Source organism: Polyodon spathula, chromosome 4 (assembly GCF_017654505.1).
Source record: "Polyodon spathula isolate WHYD16114869_AA chromosome 4, ASM1765450v1, whole genome shotgun sequence".
Lineage (NCBI taxonomy): Eukaryota > Metazoa > Chordata > Actinopteri > Acipenseriformes > Polyodontidae > Polyodon > Polyodon spathula.
This window is the reverse complement of record NC_054537.1, coordinates 78,267,665-78,286,926: the sequence shown is the minus strand read 5'-3', so window position 1 is coordinate 78,286,926 and position 19,262 is coordinate 78,267,665. Positions and strand designations below refer to the sequence as shown.

The 19,262-nt window shown below is 37.0% G+C and overlaps 1 protein-coding gene across 4 annotated transcripts in view; it reads right to left on the bottom strand.

The window, feature by feature from the left end:
* Positions 1-3,713: 3,713 nt before the first annotated feature.
* Positions 3,714-19,262, bottom strand: part of LOC121314903 (zinc finger transcription factor Trps1-like) — a 132,518-nt gene continuing 116,969 nt past the window's right edge. For all 4 annotated transcript variants that reach the window (XM_041248646.1, XM_041248647.1, XM_041248648.1 and 1 more), the window contains 2 exons: positions 12,865-12,987; positions 3,714-6,295 (listed from right to left, as the gene is read on the bottom strand). In XM_041248646.1, the coding sequence (XP_041104580.1) occupies positions 5,252-6,295; positions 12,865-12,987 (1,167 nt within the window). In that variant the 3' untranslated portion in view covers positions 3,714-5,251. The remainder of the gene's footprint in view (positions 6,296-12,864; positions 12,988-19,262) is intronic.

The following is a 19,262-nucleotide window of genomic DNA, read 5'->3' as shown; positions in this document are numbered from 1 at the left end:
GAGGCTCAGGTGTATAGGAAGGGGGAATCACGGGTGTTAGAGAGGTTAATTTTGGTGTTGGTGAAGGTGCAATTTGCTGTGTTGCTGTCCTGTTTATGGCCATAAGATTTTGTATAGACCTTTATGCCTGTTTATTTTGTTAAATGTGGTTTTTGTTACTGTACTGTGTTAATTAAACGTGTGCAATAGCGCTTAACTGCAGCTTTCCTGTCTCCGAGTCTCTGTTCCTGCCAGTAACAGCTTGGCCATGATGCTAACCTCTCACACTGTGGTGTTAGAAGTGGGATAGCACCGCAAGACTAGGACCAGGACAGCTTTTTTCTTTTTTTTTTTTAAAAGACAAAAATAGATATTTAAAAAGGAAACTGTGTACGAGTAGCAATGCCGGTTGGAGGCAGAAGGCGTTCCTTTGTGTGGAAGCCCTCTATCGGGATGAGGTGGTCAGCTGTGGAATGGCTCCACCTGAAGGCTTGTCCAGTGCCGAAAAAGGGGAGGAGTGGCCAGTCAAGCAGGTGAGGGAGGGAGGTGCTGTCTGCCAGAGTGCCAGAGAGGGAGGGCAGCTGGGACACCTTCCTCAGTGCGCTAGAGGTCAAGTTAATGCCTCATCTGCAGGAAGTAGGGTCAGAAGTGGAGAACAGTATTCTGGCCAGAGTGCTGAAGGGAAGGGTAGTCATTCCCGAAGACAAGCAGTACCCAAGAAGAAGCAGCAGTCTCCAGCTGCACATCGGGAGGGGCCAGCATTGTCACTGCCAGCATGGTCACTGCTGGAGTGCCCTGCACTGCTGCCATTGTGGCCACGGCTAGAGTGCCCCACGCTGCTGCCAGCATTGCCATTGCCGGAGGAGGAGCCGATGGTACCACCACCTATGTCCCAACCCTGTGCTGATGGGTCGGAGCCCTCGATCACTAGGCACAGGCAAGTTAATCCCACTCCTTTGTCTTGACCCTCTTAGCATACCGTAATTCATTTCCTGTGGCACGAAAGAGGATTACTTGTATCTACTGTCAAAGTGAGTTCCAATATCACAGAAGTGCATCTAGTCTACTGTAACACTTGCATATTAAATGTTTTCACTTCTCAAAATACTTTTCTAGTAATCCTTCTGCTGCAGACAACAATACAAAATGGTTTCGACAGAGTACTTCTTTAGAAATTCAGGGTCGCTGCAAACATATAAATCAGTATGATACTATAATCAGTGCTGTTGCAAAATGGATAACTAACGACTGCAGACCTGTTAACATTTATTTTAAACAATATTATTTACAATTTTGGAGGATATAACCGTTCCTCAGTAAATGTTTTGTTTTATATAGGCAATTTCAAGTTATTGACAATTCTTTTTTTTTTTTTTTTTAAATGGCAATAACAAAAACGTCAGTTTATAAGTATCAGTTGGTTCAAACAGAATCAAACAAACAATCCAGAATTAGCTTTGCAGCAAACTTGAAGGAAAAATTACGCTGAGATCTATGGGTGCAGTATTTTTGTACTCTCAGGGGCAGGCCATGACTGCGTCACTGGCTCAGACAGCAGCTTTGGTGTACAATATTTAGGTTTGGGGTCTTTAGGAGGTAAATACCCATATGGTAATAGTTACCTCTATTTCAGTTTTCTTGAATTTTTATCATAAATATATCCATTTGCTTTGCTGTGTGTAGCCTTGTCTTTACTGGCTTTCGTGAAAGTCTTCATGACTGACAGGAAGACATTATTGTTGGTCTTAAACTCACTCTCAAGAGAGATGTTAAAACTTCTGCTGTTAAAAAATTTATTTAGTCCAGCGTTCAGCATAAAATCTCCCATGAATGCTGTTGATGTGTTTTGAACTTATTTCCTTAAAATTACTATCCATGTTTTTCTTTAAGCCAGCCTTTAAATACATTAGCAACCCATGCTGTTTTTTTTTATTTCATTTAGTTGAATACACAGGTGGAGGCCACTTAACTTGGTGTGTGATTTTGAAGGTGATTTGGTTACACCTGAGCTAATTTAGGATTGCTATTGCAAGGTGGGTGGACACTTATCCAACGAAGCTATTTCAGTTTTTATTTTTAATTCATTTTCTACAAATGTCTAGAATATTATTTTTTCCACTTGGAAGTTGTGGGGTAGGATGTGTAGATTTAATGCATTTTAATTCCAAGCTATAAGGCAACAAAAGGTGAACATTTTGAAAGGGGGTGTAGACTTTCTACAGGCACTTGTGTGTGTGTGTGTGTGTATATATATATATATATATATATATATTAATATATATATATATATTATATATATTATAATATTTTAAAATTAAAATTCTAATCTAACATTCTCAATAAAAAAGCATTTCAATACTGAACCACGACTAGCCAGTGTGTATAGGAATGATACATAATGGTGTTTAACTTCCATTGTGTAACTTCCTCATTTTGAAGATATAGTGAATTAATAAGGAGAAAATATGAAAATGTATAAATCCACAACAGTTGAGGGCAAACCCAATATAAAAGGGTCAAAATATACATAGGAGTGCTGTCCTCACCATTATTACACACCATATGGGACAGCAACACTGGTTCACTTAATGTATGACATTTGAGCACCATTTGTTTTGTGCTAAAGTTGGTCCACTTACGCTGACAGTTGAGGTAATTTAATAGGATAACTGTTGGCAAATTCAGCCCTTATATTTTCTTGTGGGTCATCAAATTTAATTTGGCAGTTGTTGTAGCAAACATAAAAAAAGACATTCCCCCAATAAATCCCATGTAAGATTCTGTGACCTAGGTGGCCATTGGATGGAATCACCAAGTGACCACAGTCTACACAGGAAGGTTGTTTGTTATCCAGGTACTCTGACATTTGACCCTAAGGTAAATAATGTGGTGTAAATAAAGGACTTGGAACTTATGGTTAAAAAAAAAAAAAAAACACCTTTTTTTTTTTCATTTATTATTATTATTATTATTATTATTATTATTATTATTATTATTATTATTCAAGTTTTAGATGTAACAGACATCCTTGCTGACTAAAATAGGGTTTGTATGAAGGAAAAAAAAAACAACAATAGAATATTTAAAAGTCAGCAGAAATGAACATGAATTATGAGAACCTAAAACATCTTCAATGGGCTGGGAAGGCAAAAAAGTTACATCAGTAAACATCAGGGCAAAGAAATACATATGTATGCCTCATGTTATTTTTACTTAAGCATTACACTGGTAAACATATTTCAGACCTGCATTTATCCACTGTATTTCTGAGCATCAAGATATTTTGTTTAAAATATTTATAAACACCTTGGCTAATTATATTGCAGTACCTGTAGGTAGCATGCTAATTATATATTAATATTTTCCTCTGCAGTTAGAATTATTTGAAGTGCAAGCATTTACATGCTATTCTTGTGGAATACATATAACTGATCCTATGAAATGCAAACGTTTATTACAAGAAAATGTATCTGTGGTACAAACAGCACTTATGGTATTAATAAGGTTTTAAACCATTGTTATTTTCCTAACTACAACGACAGATGTTTTATTTCTAGCGGAAACCTGGTTGTAAACGTACTTGGTTGAACTGTCAAAACCTCCTTCCTGTCAGCCTCATACTGCAACCAAAATGCCTCTTAATTCTGAAATAATAAACATTTAAAAAAAATTGCTACATACACTTTGTTTTAACAAAATACTGAATCTCTCATGGAAATTAACAGTGTAGCCAATTAAATGTTAAGAAGGCACATTTGTTTAATGGGATAAAGGGGTACTGTCAACTGTCAAGGGGTACAGTCAACACAGCTTGCTGGGGTATATACAGCACTATAAGTATTTTACAGGGAAATAGATTTGTATTTTCATACCTCTGAGTTTGTAGGATGTATCTTTGTTTGATGGGTAGAAAACGTAGCCCTGATTTTAACATGTTCAAAATATGTGCATAAAGGGGTTAAGATCTTTAGTGACTCATAGTATTTATTAACAGTGACATCGAAATAGTCTCACTGTTCCTGATACTAAGACTAAGCTAATGCATTATACTGTAAAGATGATGTGCAATGCTGATGAAAAAGCAGTAAGATATTGGTGCTTTCAAGCTTAGACAGTACTTATTAAATACACTCTCTGATGTTTCATTAGAAACATAATATAGAGAGAAAAAATAAAATTAGCAAAGATACATGCCATTACAAGCATAACAATATGTTTTAAGAGTTCAAGATTTTAAAGGTACATTGCTTGGAATGAATAGGGCTATCCTTTTTTTGTATTTAGGCATGAAAAATATTGGTATTTCCTTCTTAAACCATTAAAAACAAACAAACAGATGCATCTATTTTATATTAGCATTTCTCATCTCAATGAAAAAAAGAACATTTAAAAACAAAAATGCTAAAATATTAAAACTTTGCTTCATTCCCTTGTTTGCTACATTTGCAAATGTAAACAGTGACGCAGAGCCAGAATCCCAGCTCTCACTCAAATTATGTGAATTCTTTGTTGCATAAGTACATTGTAGAAAATATTTTTTACCATATATCAGGCACCAGTATTATAAAATGTTTAATATTAATAACAATTAGAAAAATACTATTTTATTCTATTTCTTCTCCCAATTATGAAATAAATGATCATATCCTAGCGATGCAGGCAGCAGCTTGTAATGCCTTAAACGTGTGAGTAGTTATCTCTGCACAAATAACACTCTGCAACTGAAATAAAAAATACACATACTAAACTGTTTACCTTCACCAGAAAAAAATAACTCCTAAATGAAACGGTGTCTTTTACTCAGTTCAGTGTATTCCCTGAGGGGTTTTTTGCAATGGTCATTTTTAGTAGCCATGACATTTTTCAGGCTTAAATTGCATTTACAATATTACAGTATCCACCTTGTACTGTACTTGACAATGTAAGGTGAATGTGAATTAATAATAAAATTGTTATAGGATTTACTTGTGTCAGATATTGTTTAATTAATTGCAGAGGTACCTTCTTTGCTGGATTGCCTAGCCTAAGATAACATCTCATAAAAAAATTATGAATGGTCATGTACCTATATTTTCCTAAAATAAGATATCCTTAAAAAACATGTTTTAATTATTTATTACAATATGTGTAAATAGCAAATAGCTTTAGCTTTAAAATAAACACCTTTACATGTTAAATGTCACTAGGTTGCTATGCGTACTGTTAAGACAGTACAAACTTCTGCTTAGCTTTTTACAAACATTATTCTTTTTTGTGCTAAGAAGTGCTATTTTTATTCTTTAGGTTTTCCATTCTTCTCTACCTGTGCAATATTCCTATGCAGGCCTCTCTGTATGTGAGTTGTGAAGTCATACTTGTCTGCACACAAGTGATGGCATATGTTGCACTGAAAGGGCCCACTGTCGCCATGGCAACTCATATGCAAAGCATACATCACTTCATCGAGAAAGACAATGCCACAGTGAACACATTTTGTTGACAGTTCATCTTGAGTGCTTCTGTCAACCTTTTCAGTTTTTTTGACATTCACTGGACCCTCGTCCTTTGCATTTATTGGCACGGTACTCTTCTCCTTGGTGGTTCCATTCGTAGTTGGGTCCGGCCTGGAATGCTTAACTGCCAGATCCAAAGGAATGTCATTGTCTGATCCGATGGCTGAAAAATGTTGAGGGAGGCTGAATGTGGGATAAGGCACAAAGCTTTGGCAAGGATTTGGTAAGCCAGGGACATGGCTCAAGTAATGTGCATTCCCAGGAACAGACATCTTGTACTTAGTCCAGAACCTCAGCCAATCAGCTTCGCTCTGCAAGTCATTATGTATAAATGGAAGTCCAAACAGAGGATACTGGTATTTTTCAATTGGGCTTCCAGGTGGAGAATAATTGGCATTTTTTGAGGGTCTCATATATTTTTCAATGGGGCTCCCTCTCTCTGAGCTTCCCTTCCCCTCTGCTGCAGTTGAACCATCTCCACTGCTTTCCTGGGGGCTTTTTAAGTGTATCTGCATCCTTTTGTGGATCTCCAGAGTTTGGCTGACTAGTAAAGCCTGAGGAGTGGGGTGGGGCTTGGTTACCGAGCTGTATGCCTCAAGCTTGCTCACGTTAGTCTGCTGCAGCTCTTGCTGGTGCACTTCTGGTGGATGTTCCTCTGGCCGCCTCTCCAGGGGGCTCCCATTCACTTGCTCGTCACTGTTTACCCTCTGCTGCTTGTTCAGCTGCTCCGAAGGAAGTGTGTCAGGGTTAAGGCGCTTTCTGGTGCGTCTTCGGATGATCTGCTCACCATTGTTTTGCTTTATAATGTTCAGAGGCCTTGGTGTCTAGAGAGGAATAGGGCAAACAAACAATATTGAAACAAAATCAATAAGTGACAAGTCTTTCTTTTTTTGCCCAAAGATAATAGCGTTATTCTAATTCCATTTGATAAAATTGTAAGACACCAACTAAAAGTACATTAGTAAATAATATAAACTGGACCTTTGTTTAACATTTCATCTATAGGATTACATATCCAACAGCACAGATTCCCCTTAAAACCTGCTGGGTCACTGAGCAATAGGAGAAGAGTGCCCTCTACTGAAACACTAGCTCTGCTTCCTGCAGCACCTAGAATTCTTCTGAAGCCTCAACCAAGTACTGAGAAGCACAACACTACTGTATGCATATTAGCTTCTGTTATCCGAGAAATCCATGGTGTTTCATTTTGATGTAACAAAGAATGTATTCAGTAATTTTCCTTATAAAACACAATTTTAGTTGGTCGAGCCTGTTGTACAATCACTGCATATATATATATATATATATATATATATATATATATATATATATATATATATATGGACTATGTCATTAGTATCAGAGGGTGTCTCCTTAGTAACAGAGGGTCAAAGATTTTAGTTGAGACTACCTGCTGTGCTGACCTGCCTGTCATCTCTAAACAAACTAAGCCGATTCTTATCTATTAATTAAGAATGTTTGTCTGAAAGCCAATATACATTTTTCTTCCTATAAAGGCTTAAGAAGTGCGATACCATGATATTAATTGTTATCATGAACCATATAACATTTAAATAAATAGAAATTCATAATTTCCTTATTCTAAAAGTGAATTGAAAAACTATATAATACATTTGACTTATTAACTTATTTGACAAATCTCAGGTTTTTTGATTTACTAAAACTAGGAGATTGAGATGTAACAAATAAGTAAAACTATACTGATAAATTGGTTTTAGAAGCATTTTAATAAATAATCTTGTGGATGCAAGTTTAAGAGTTTAAGTATGTTTTCGCAATACATATTTATTTAATTATTTATTGTGTTTTAATAAACTTTAAAGTGAAAATAATTAATAAACTCTTTTACTTTAATTATTGCATAAAATCTTTAAGATGCCTGTAACGGTAATTTAGTAAGAAGAATGAAACTGAAATTTGTATCCTGCTATGATTACTATAAAACATTGGGTTAGTATCATAAACCTGGTTCCCTGAAATAGAAATATTAACCATTACAAATGGGTGATGTCTCTTTAAGAGCACCCGAACCTGACAACTATACCAACGCTGCTCGTCAGAGCCTGTGACATGGCTGAGGGTCCCCGAGCCTATAAGAAGCCGAGTCACAGGACAAAAGACACAATTTTCTTTTATATGTAATTGCAACTAAGCCACAGCGACCTAGAATGTAATGGTTAACAATTGTATTTCAGGGAACCAGCGTTATGACAATAACCCAACATTCCCTTTCAAATGGGAAATATTAACCATTAGGCCACCTCTGATGTGTTGTCCATCCAGATCAACACGTCTCCCTCTTATCTACTCCAAAAAACTGCCTGCAGCTCCAACATATTGATGTGACGTCCCTTCTAGGGGGGTTGCCATAATCCCTGCACTCCTCTGCTCTGCCAAACGCCACCCCAACCTAAGTTGAATGCGTCCGTTGTGATCACCTCTCTCCTGATGACACTGCCTACCGGCGCACCTAGTTGTAGTCGACCCGGGTGTTTCCACCAGGAGAAAGCCTGCAGACAGTGACAGGACACTGTCAACAGTTGGTGATGGTTCAGAGAGAGTACAGGGACCTGGTCGTTGAACCAGGCTTGTAAGGGGCTGTAACAAAGTGCCCGCCCCTGTGTATATTATCTGTTATGTGTTGCATGTGGTGTGTTTAAATGTTGGTGTATAGACATTGGTACACGGGATATAAACGGGTCTGTGTAACACGAGTGTTTAAAAATGTATATGTGTATTTAGGCACGAGGATTGCACAGCACTTCACGTGCAAGTAAAATGTAGTAATATGTGAGCACGGGGAATTGCACTTTATTAATTCACGTGCTGGGATTCAAGTGAATAATTAATTGGTAATTGAATCCCAGCACAATAGTATATATAGATGCACGTTGTCACATACTGGGGGTTTGGTGTTCGGTGAGCGGAGAACGGGATTGGAGACGGAGGATAAGTATAGTAGTAATAATAATAATAATAATAACAGAAAGTATCTGCTCACCGTGTTTGTCAGTGTCTGTCCGTGCACCGTTTTGTCAAGTGTAGTCTGTTTTTGTTTGTCTATTTATTTTGGCGTAGAGTGCCGTGTCCTGTGTTTTCGTGTTTGTTTAAACCTTTTATTTTGTATTAAACCGGCGCCAACAGGCGTCTTCATCATTTCACATCATCGTCTTTGTATATTTCATTCCTTCCTGGTTCTGACGCCGCTCACTTGTCCGTCTTTGTGACAGGGGCGCATGTGTAACAAGCCCAGGGGGAGGATCTGAGAGGTTGTTGCCATCAGGACTAGGAGCCTCTGGAATAACACCACTGTCAGTTTGCTGCTGAGCTGGAAAAACTTTAGGCAAGCATTAATTCTGATTACTCTGCCATCCGACAGAGTGGCCAACATTGTCTCTAAGTTTAGACGCACTCCCAGGTAGGAGGCTGTCTGAAAATAAGTCACTTGGCTCTTCACATTGTTCACCGCCAGACCTAAGAGGCACAGGTGACCGGATACCATGTCTGTGTGAAGCCGTGCTTGCTCTGGAGACATGCTGCAGATGAGCCAGTCGTCCAGGTTGAGGACACTGATGCCTTTGAGTCAGCGGGGCCAATATTGCTTCCAGGCACTTCGTAAAGACACAAGGAGCTAGAGAGAGGCCGAATGGCAGGACACAAAACTCGTACGCCTGGCCTAGTGGGTCACAACAGCAGTTGCATAATAAGTTTAATTTGAGGATCGAGGATCGGTTTTAGGCTTCCAGCCCACTTTGGCACGAGAAAGTACTTCGAATAGAACCCACTGTTGGTGTCTGACAGGTCAACAATGCGAATCGCCTGCTTCTAATAGAGATGCTACATCCTGAGCCACCACAGAAGTGGCCTGTGGGTCTGTGACTGTTTTTATCACAGTCTGGAATGGAGGGACATGTTGGAATTGAAGGGCGTAGCCATGTTTGACAGTGTTGAGCACCCAGGTACCTGTGGTGCACGTATCCCAGTGTTCCAGGTGGTCCCTTGTAAGAGGGCCCTGGGCCTGAGACAGCCAACCATTAGGTCTGATTCTTCTGTGACGCAGCCTGTGGATGTTGCTTTGGTGCGACGTTCCTGGGTTTACGCCGGCCTCCTCTAAATATTTGGTTAGAGGGGCCTGGTGTTCCCACAGCAGCAGAGGGGAAAGGACGGGCCTGACCCTATGGAGCCTGGAATTTGGGGCGCCATTGGTGCCCAGATTGCCATTGCTGCTGTTGACCCTGCTTGCGCACTGGAGTTGGGCGTTTGGGAAGAAGACGCATCAACTCCAAGGTAGACACTCTTGCGCGATGGGAGCATTGCAGCATGTCATCCACTGCAGGACTAAGGTGTGTCCGGGTGCGACAGGTGCGTCCAGCCACAACTGCCTGCGTTCAGCTACCAGTGGAGTTCTGGATATGAAGCGGAGCTCAGACAGTTGTTGGACAAAGGAATCTAGGTCTGCAAAGGACCCAACTAGTTGCGCTTGATATGCCACTAGGATGCTGTTGTAGTTACCCAGTAACCTCCTGCTGATGCGATCAGGGCTGTGAGAGCGATGTTTTCTTAGCACTCCTAGGTGGTGAATAGGAGGAGGAAGAGGAGGTGGAAGATGATCTGGGTCTCTCAGTTATTTTGGTGCACTGCTTGCTGCGAGGCAAAGCAGGCTTCCTCTGGGGCACTGAGGAGCTCTGTGCCGGGGTGAGGGAGAGGTTCCTTGAACGACGAGCTCAACTCTCTAGAGTACATTTTGTGTATTTAGCACAAAGTTGGCAGTCTGCCCCATCCTCTAGAGCTGCCTTGGCGTGCTCTGGCCCTAGACAAGTGCACACTTGTCATGACCATCTGCACTAAGCAGCTTAGCCTTGTAAACAGTGCAATCATGAAACAGCATGGCTGTGCACTTGGTGCCGAAGACAGAGCTCTGTGCATTTTTTTTTTCTTTTTTTTGCGGTGCTGATGCTCGGTGCAGAAAGGGAATTTCACAGTGCAAGCACAGGACTGAACCAAGTGGTGATTAATCACTAGTGGCAATATCTACTGAGGCTACTGGAACTGTTATGAGTTCTAAAGTAAGCAATCATGATTGATTTGAGATCCTTAACCCTTTGCGGTCCAATGTCAGACCAGGTCTGACATTACAATTTTCCCTTTCCCGTCCAGTGTTGGACCCTGTCCAACATCATCGAAAAGACAAAGCACAGGTCTATAGTCATTTTTTCTCTGGAAAAAGTCAAGAAAACCATTCAATGGCCGAGTGAGACCAATAGAAGCCAAATGAAACGGAAAAAGGGGGCGTGTGAGCAATAGCCCTAGCAGCTGCACCACACAGACATAAGAGGTATAGTCAGGTCCAACTTATTTTCACACGCGCTGTTTAAAAGATTTTTTTTTCAGAGTAAAACAGGTTTAAAACGCATTGCATGGCAAAACGACATCAGTACTGCATCTCCAGCCAAGCCCCACCCTTTACTCATTGTATTTTTCACATACCTCTTAATAGATGTGCATACTGATAAATGCTCTCCTGATCACTCGTTTTATCACCAAACTCCTCAATAATGCAATCCAAGTCATTATTTTATTACTATAACATCTCCAAAAAGCTCTGCAAATGTCTGTGATATTCTTTGAGCGATGGATTCAGAAGCAGCTACCTCCGTTGTTATGTCTGTGTTATCTCTGTAGTGGACGGGGCTATGAGATACGCTCTTTTTCCCGGTTTCATTCGGCTCCTATCGGTCTCACTCGGCCATTGAAAGGTTTTCTCAGCTTTTTCAGGAGAAAAAAACAACTAGACCCATGCTTTATGTTTTTTTGATGATATTGCACAGGGTCCAACATTGGACGGGGAAGAAAAAATTGTAATGTTGGACCTGGTCCGACAAAGGACTGCAAAGGGTTAATGGCCCACTACAGTAAGGTTTTATGAGGTGCTAACTTTAAATTATTTCTGTAAAGCGTATAAAAGTCTTTATTAAAGTATAAAAATCACACATAATCCTTATTGCCAAGATGTGAGTAACTGGCTGAATATCAGGTTTCAAATACAATGAATTTAAAAATGAAATACAGCAATCAATAGCTACCCTTGATCACAGGTCAGTTGTCACCCCCAGATCCCAATTTCCCGCTAATAACATAATGGATTATATATATATATATATATATATATATTATATATAATATATATATATATATATATATTATATATATATATATATTTAATATACACATTGTCACTTATCAATTCAATTTATAGAATGTTTCCTGAAATTTAAAAAAGGAAAATATGTTCTGGTATTTTCATTTTTCTGTTTTTTTCATTTACAATTAAAAAAAATGAAAAATAGAAATTTTGGTTTAAATCACTGTAACTTCGGGTTCTCTTTTCTCAGAAAAACAACAAATTTGTGTCAGTGGTTTGAAATTACACCTCTTTCGTTTTGTGTTACTAAAATAATGGAAAACCAAACAATGGTATCACTTTAAAATGCTTGCCATTTGTGTAATGAAAGGGTTATAATCAGATGTGCAATCAATGCTAGGGAGGAACACTGTAGACCGGTAAATGAAAAAAAATAAACAGGGAAAAAAAACAGACCATATTTTCATTTTTTAAATTTCAGGAAAAGTTCTAAAAATGTAATTGATAAAGAGTTACGTGGACCATAAATACTTCATTTTTTCACAGTGTTTTATAGTTGATAGTAAAAATGCATATCTTCAACCTAGAGCAATACTTTTTGACCAGTTGTAGTTTGTTATTGTTACTGCTAAAATTCAATGACTAAATTATTTCAACAGATCAGTTGCTGAAGTAAGACGTTTTTGGCTACCAAACATCAGGTCACACAAGCATTTACACCAGTGTTTTAAAAAACAGTTTTGTAAAAGGAGAATGTTAATGTTACAAGACACCTTGCATAATATAACTTACTTGTCTGATTCTTTGTAAAATGACCAGTGTTTTTCATTTTTTTAAAAAGGGAGTAAATTACAGATGGGATAACACTGAAAAAATAGCCCAATTTTTTAACGGTGACTTTGAAATACACCTTGTTTTTGTTCTTTTCTTTATTTAGACTGATGATATTGTACATTCCAGCAGAGTACAATGCACTTCTTCATTACTCTCACAACAAATAATCAAAAGCAACAAGGGTGAGAGATAAGACATTTCTCCCAACGCAGCTCAATGTGCATGCTAATTAACTGCATCTGACTATGGGAGTGACCACAGCAAGGAAATTAACTGCAGGCCAGGGAGTGGTGCTGATCAAACAACCACAACAGGATACAGCTGTCCTGTTTTATCAGGATTTGAATATTTATTTATTTTTCAAAGACCCCCCCCCGAACAAACTGTCCGTCCTACCGAGTGCAGCTTCTGATACAGGCCACACGCGTTGCATACATATCCACCGTTTGCATTCTTTCTCCATAGAGAGGTTTTTGTGGTCAGGCAATTGGCACAAAACACTCCTGAGCCTCTGCGTCTCTGAAACAAAACAAAAGGGAAAAAAAGAGAAAGGTCAAAGAGGAGCCATGTGATTTGAGAGGTTAGGGCAAATCAACAGCAGGGTATTGTCTCCAAAGTTGGCAATGCTGATGGTTTAATAGCATTGCCCATAACAAGGTCAGGTTCAATTGTGATTAATAGAACACCACTGATTTTCATTCTAATTAACCTTAGAGTGATTGATGAGCTTTACGAGATATCACAGTGTTTTTTTTACATGAAATAGACTTCACTTTCTGAACTTTCAACTACATTGTCTGTACTACATCAACAGGCAGATATGGTTTCTCTTATTTGTAAAAGATTATATATAGTCTAACTTCACTATAACAAACACCTTTTTTAACGATCCAAGCAGCATGAACCATTTTTTTCAACAGAAATTAGCCCTATTGGAACGATCACTCTGACAAAATCTACCCGGATACAACGATCTGGCGTGAGGCGGTAACAAGATTGAAACAGCATGCATTGAGAAAAGCAGAAAAATATGAAACAATCCACGCCGGATATGTTTTTCAAGAGAAAGTGCAATTAATTACTGTATTCAGCATGTAAGTGTACTTTTTTTTCCATTTCATCATCTCTTCAATTTGGGCGTTTATTCATTATTCTGATACAGTAAATTGTCAAACCCTATTATAGCGAACAACCTGATATAATGAACATTTCTCCAGGTCCCAGGGGGGTTCGTTATAATGAAGCTAGACTATATTTCCTGCACATTTAGTTAACCATGTAATTTATACACACTTTATATATGCCATAAGTACATAATCCAAACTGTGGGCTGTGAATCAGTTTAGATTAAGTGTATTTACAATGTTACAGGTTTAAAAATGTAATTTATTATTTGACAAGATCCTAGTTCTTATAGAGCAGAGTGAAATATTGAAGAATGATAACTTTTATGAACCTTTTAGCAATTAATGACAAATCTGAATACAACATATATTACATTGGAATATTGAAATGCTCACTAAGTCATATATGTTAGGCTTTATACAATGCAGGCAATTTATTTTAACTGTAGACTGTTGTGTAGGAGGGACGCACTTGTGCCAGAAAAATACAATGGTTATAATTGTACTGTGATACATTTGGAATGGAAAGCTTTCTGCAGCCGTAATTTTGGCTTCAAGACCAGAGCACTTTCTTGGCAATGAAAGGACATTTGATTCATAGGGTGTTTCACGATGTATCACTAAAAAGGTCCTGGTGAGCAGCCAGTTCCCTATAGGGTAGTTTTTCCATCCTGATGCAAGTGCTGTCGGAGGCCCTCGTCAGCTAACTAATTATGATCTTGCATTTGCTGATGCCTGCTCACTCTAACATTCGACATCAGCCATTAATCATTGACACAAGGAAAATGAATGGAAAGAAAGAAATGAGAGATGGTAGCCTGCACGGCCATACAAATTTGAAATGACTGCAATAAATTAATGAGATTGGGGAAGTGTTTTTAGTGAGCTATCAGCAAATGCAGTCAGTCTGACAATTGCCCTTTTCAACCAGGAACATAATATCATTACGACTGGTTATATTTCATTGGGTGATTGAGTAAACTCAAAATTTTCTTCATGAACTTATTTTGTAAATTCTGTTAATTTTTAACGGCAAGATCCCTGCAAGAGGCTTTCTTAAATGAATCTTATATTTACTGCATATTGCACAAACCTGTGATATTTTATACTGATGTTCAGGATAACTGATTGTAAACCTTCAATTTGCAATCTTAGGGCTGCCACTGTGTAAATGAAAGTGTGGAGGCTGTAGAATTTAATTGGAATGTACTAGGGGTGTAGGAGAGAACGAATAAATAATTTTTGTAAAAATTTTGTGCATTTCAAAGCCTGACCTGGTGTTGTGTACCTTTGTTCGATTTCTCTTTTGATTGTAAAAATAATATATAAAATGGGGCTGAACAATACTGCCTTGATTCTGTTAATTCATTGCCACTACAGACATCCTATTATTTTGCACCTGATAAATTGACCTACCAAAGTACCAAAGGCCTGTGTACATTTTGCAACACTTAAGCTAGTACAATAAACATATATCAAAGAAACTACTGACAAGAGAGTTCTTGAACTACAAGTAAAAATAAAACACCAGTTATTATTCTAAAACTAAAATGTAATAAGTTTGAGAAAAAAGCATTGAGAATCTATTTTTTCATAAATCTGTTAACAATTATTTTGCATTTTTGTTTACTCTTGGGTTTTCACTGTTGATATGATCAGTTCAACAACAATGCTTTTCGTTTTTTTTTTTTCTTTTTGGTTGTTTTTTTTTTTTTTTAACTAGGGAATTTAATGCCTACATTCATATGGAATCGTATAGTGTATTCTGTTAAGTATTTCCAAAAGTAAATACTGTATTCATTCCAATCAAAAAGTAATTTATTTGTAAGCTTAATGAGAAAAATAAATAGATTAAATAAAACAACTTGGATATTGTGGTTTCCAACAGATTCTACGCATTTGGAACTCTGAAATCCTATTTACTTTGCTCAAAGTATAACATTATACAGTATACTCTGCCAATTTTAATTTAATTGGATTTTAACTTGAACACAAAACATGAAAATTAACTTCCATCAAATTTCCAAACTAAGCCAGTCAATTTGAAAGAGATAAATACATAGTGGTTTGAAATTAGTTAAAAGTAACCAGATGACATACAAATGGTGGAATCATTCTTACAGATAATTAGCATAACTTTAATCATGAACCTGATTTTGACATTAAAGCCACACAAATAAATTTATTTTTTAACACATTTATCAGGAATGACATATGACTGTGCTTGAGCAAATATTTCAGGAACCCCTTTTCAAATGAATTTAGCACAAACTTATGAGGAAAAAGGGAATTGATGCCAAGACTGGGTCATTATCACATACATGAGAGAATGGTGTGGCAACTTGATATGTCATTGTTATTGAGTTAAACACAGTATCCATTTTCAGAATATATTCCGATTTATGTGTAATTCAGTGCATTTCAGTTTTTGCTTTTGCAACACAAAGACTTAATTGAAATTGATGACAATATAAGTATCTATTTTAAAAGGGCTGTGAAGGAAAGTCAGCCAAAATAAATGTTGCAGTTGAAAATTATAAAGGGTGGAGATTAAAAAAAAGAAAAAACTTTCATCTGTAAGTTTTTAAATATCAGCAAATCATTTGAGCTATCTTGTTCTGCTTCTAAGTACATCAAGGTATTTTTGTTGGCTACATATGTGATATTAAAATAACTGTTTCAGAAATTGAAAGTGACAGTCCATAACAACATCAGACACTTACATACAGACCTTAATAATACTGGATCATGGTATGTCTGAAAGTCTGTTATATTTAAAAAATAAATCCATATCAGAGAAATAGTTTGGAATGTGTTGTTCCCCTCATTGCTTTATACTGCACACTAGTCCTGGGCCTTCGATCAAGTGAGAATTGAGTGGTGGGTTTGTGATGTGGACTGATAACCACAGAGCACTAAGTTGTGACCACAAAACTTGGAAGTTCAAAAGCAGGAAAGTGAATTTGCCTGCTACACCACCAAGACCCAGCACTTGGAGACTGTAAGCACTTAGGTTTCAAAGCAACAGTGCAAAGCCACTTTTAAAAAAAAAAAAAAAAGTGCAAAGTATAATTGTGTGTTTATGAGATTTAAAATGGGGCCACGTCAAGGAGGGAGACAAGGAATATTCAATTTCCTCTTGTTTGTTTTTTAAAAGGGTTACTTTACAAGAGAACTTAAAATTATGAGTTTCCTTAGGAATAATGATGCAATTTAGATACAAATAAGGGTCTATTCAGGGGGGAAATATTTCTTCAATCAGTTCAAGTGTCAATTACACAGGAAAGCAATGTAATAGGCTGTCCCTGTCAAACAACTCAAATACCCGACTTCCTTTTCAATTACCAACTTGTCTGCATTGCCATCTGTAAAAACGAACACATACCTTGTGCTGCCAGTTTCTACTTTTGCAGTTCCATTAAAAGTAGCTGGCGGCAGCTGCTCAAGAAAGAAAGCGCAGATTGTCTTTGTTTTTCCTAAGTGCAGCCCCATTTTTTAGTAACACTTTAGTTTAAGGATCCGTTAAGAGGTTATAAACAAAATCAAAAACAAAACAATGGCAAAAGTGTATAATAACTGTATTGCAAAAACAATGCAGTCCGATACAACTGGTTAGACTGACATATAAATACAGACAGACAGACATACATATACACAGGCACAGACAGACAAACACAGCTGAAAAGACAGACTATATCCATTAGAAGCAGTTATAAACAATAACGCAAAAAACAATGTCAAAAGTGTGTAATAATACTCTTATTATTTCTATTCATATTATATAATTGTTAATAGCATAATTAATAACATGTTTGTTGATTATTTGTAATCACTTATATCGGATCCCTAAACTAAAGTGTTACCCGTTTTTCTCCCAGGTAATACATTGTCTTTGCCAAGGTGTAGGCTTCAGCAATAGTGGGTCCTGTTATTTTCTTGACCTGATTTGGTTCATCTTTCATGGGGTTTCCATGTGGGTCAATTTACATGTGAAATGACGATGCGTGTGCACATTTGGGAGAATTACTCCACGTTTGTAAATATAGTTGGTGAACTGGATGTCCTGAGCCAGCCCGATCACCCAAAACAGCTCAACAACATCCAAAAAGTTGTTGGTGCTCTCTCAGAACTGACAAAATAAAATTGCAAATTAACATATTGACTGTGTTTTATTTGTTTTCATCATTAATATTTGACACAACAGTAAATCCAACACAACTTAAAAGAAAAGAGAGAATCTCTGACAGCACGAGACTCCTCAGATCGCTCCTGTCCAATTGAAACTGGCGGCTGAGGTAACCTTCACAGTTGCCAGGTCTGCTTATAATAAGCAGAATTGGGCATTTTACACAAGACATTTTTCTTGTGTAAATGTCTTGAGTTAAAAAAAAAAAAAAAAACTTGCATGGAAACCCCATGATTGTAGCTCGTCTACCCCATGATTACGTCAATGTCTAAGCCTAGCACAATACATTAACCAGCATATTCCATAACAATTGGAAAGATAATCATCATTTGGGTTAGTCACTGTTTTTCTCAAATCTGAATTCCAACATTAAATGCAGATTATTACAAAGGTACAGTAATACAGTAAGTGAACTTTAAAACATAAAAAATGGTATATAATGATTTTTTTAAGCGAGTCAGAAATGTAGTAGGGGATTATTTAAAAAGCTGGTTTCAATTGCTTTGTCATGCTTTAAAGATTCCTAAGAATATGTAAATAATTATATATACATTCAGGCTGATATCTATCCATTTACTCTCACTTGTAAAGATTAAGCATCCCAATTAATTATAACTAAGATCTACGTACCTTAATTTCTTTAATATGTGCATTGTCAGGTCTACATACAGTAAATTCTCACATTTTATCTTCAATTCTCATGTGAAAGAGGAAGTGTTCACATTTAATAATAAAACAAACAGAATGGTAGGGTCCCCAGAAAGCTGAAAGCTGCATAGTTTAAGGTCCATTATCATGGGCTGACTTCTTGTGTTGCATCACGCTAACAAGCATGCTGTCTATAGGGAGGCCAGTTGCTTGAAAACTACACACAAAGAGATTACCTGAATGTCTTTAGTTTATTAAAAAAAAAAAAAAACAATAAATAAAAACTCTTCAAAATGGAAGCAAGTCAAACAATAAACCATAGTGCTGAAGTGCTGCTTTTAACACTGTATTTTATCAAACTGAAAAGTATGACTAAGAATTAAGCTCTCCATTTACCCTTAGATCAGGAATAATATTTATGGCAAAATGCAAACTTGCCTCAGTGTTAATTAGCATTATAAAAGATCCCCAGACAGAAGAGACCCAACATAATTATAAATAGTGAAAATAATGTGCTTAAATGATACACACACACACACACACACACACACACACACACACACACACATATGTGTATAGTATATATATATATATATATATAATATAAAATATATATATATATATATATATATATATATATATATATGTCCATTGAAAAAAACAGTAAATTGTAAATCAGGTGGCACACTAATATTAAATAAACAATTGTTTAATTATCCTGCATCAACATTTTAGATTTAAATACCAAGACTGTAGCAGCCTTCACAACACATCTTGTTACAATTCTGTGCATACTGAACCATCAAGTCCTATCTATAATAGAGTTTATCCAGGGT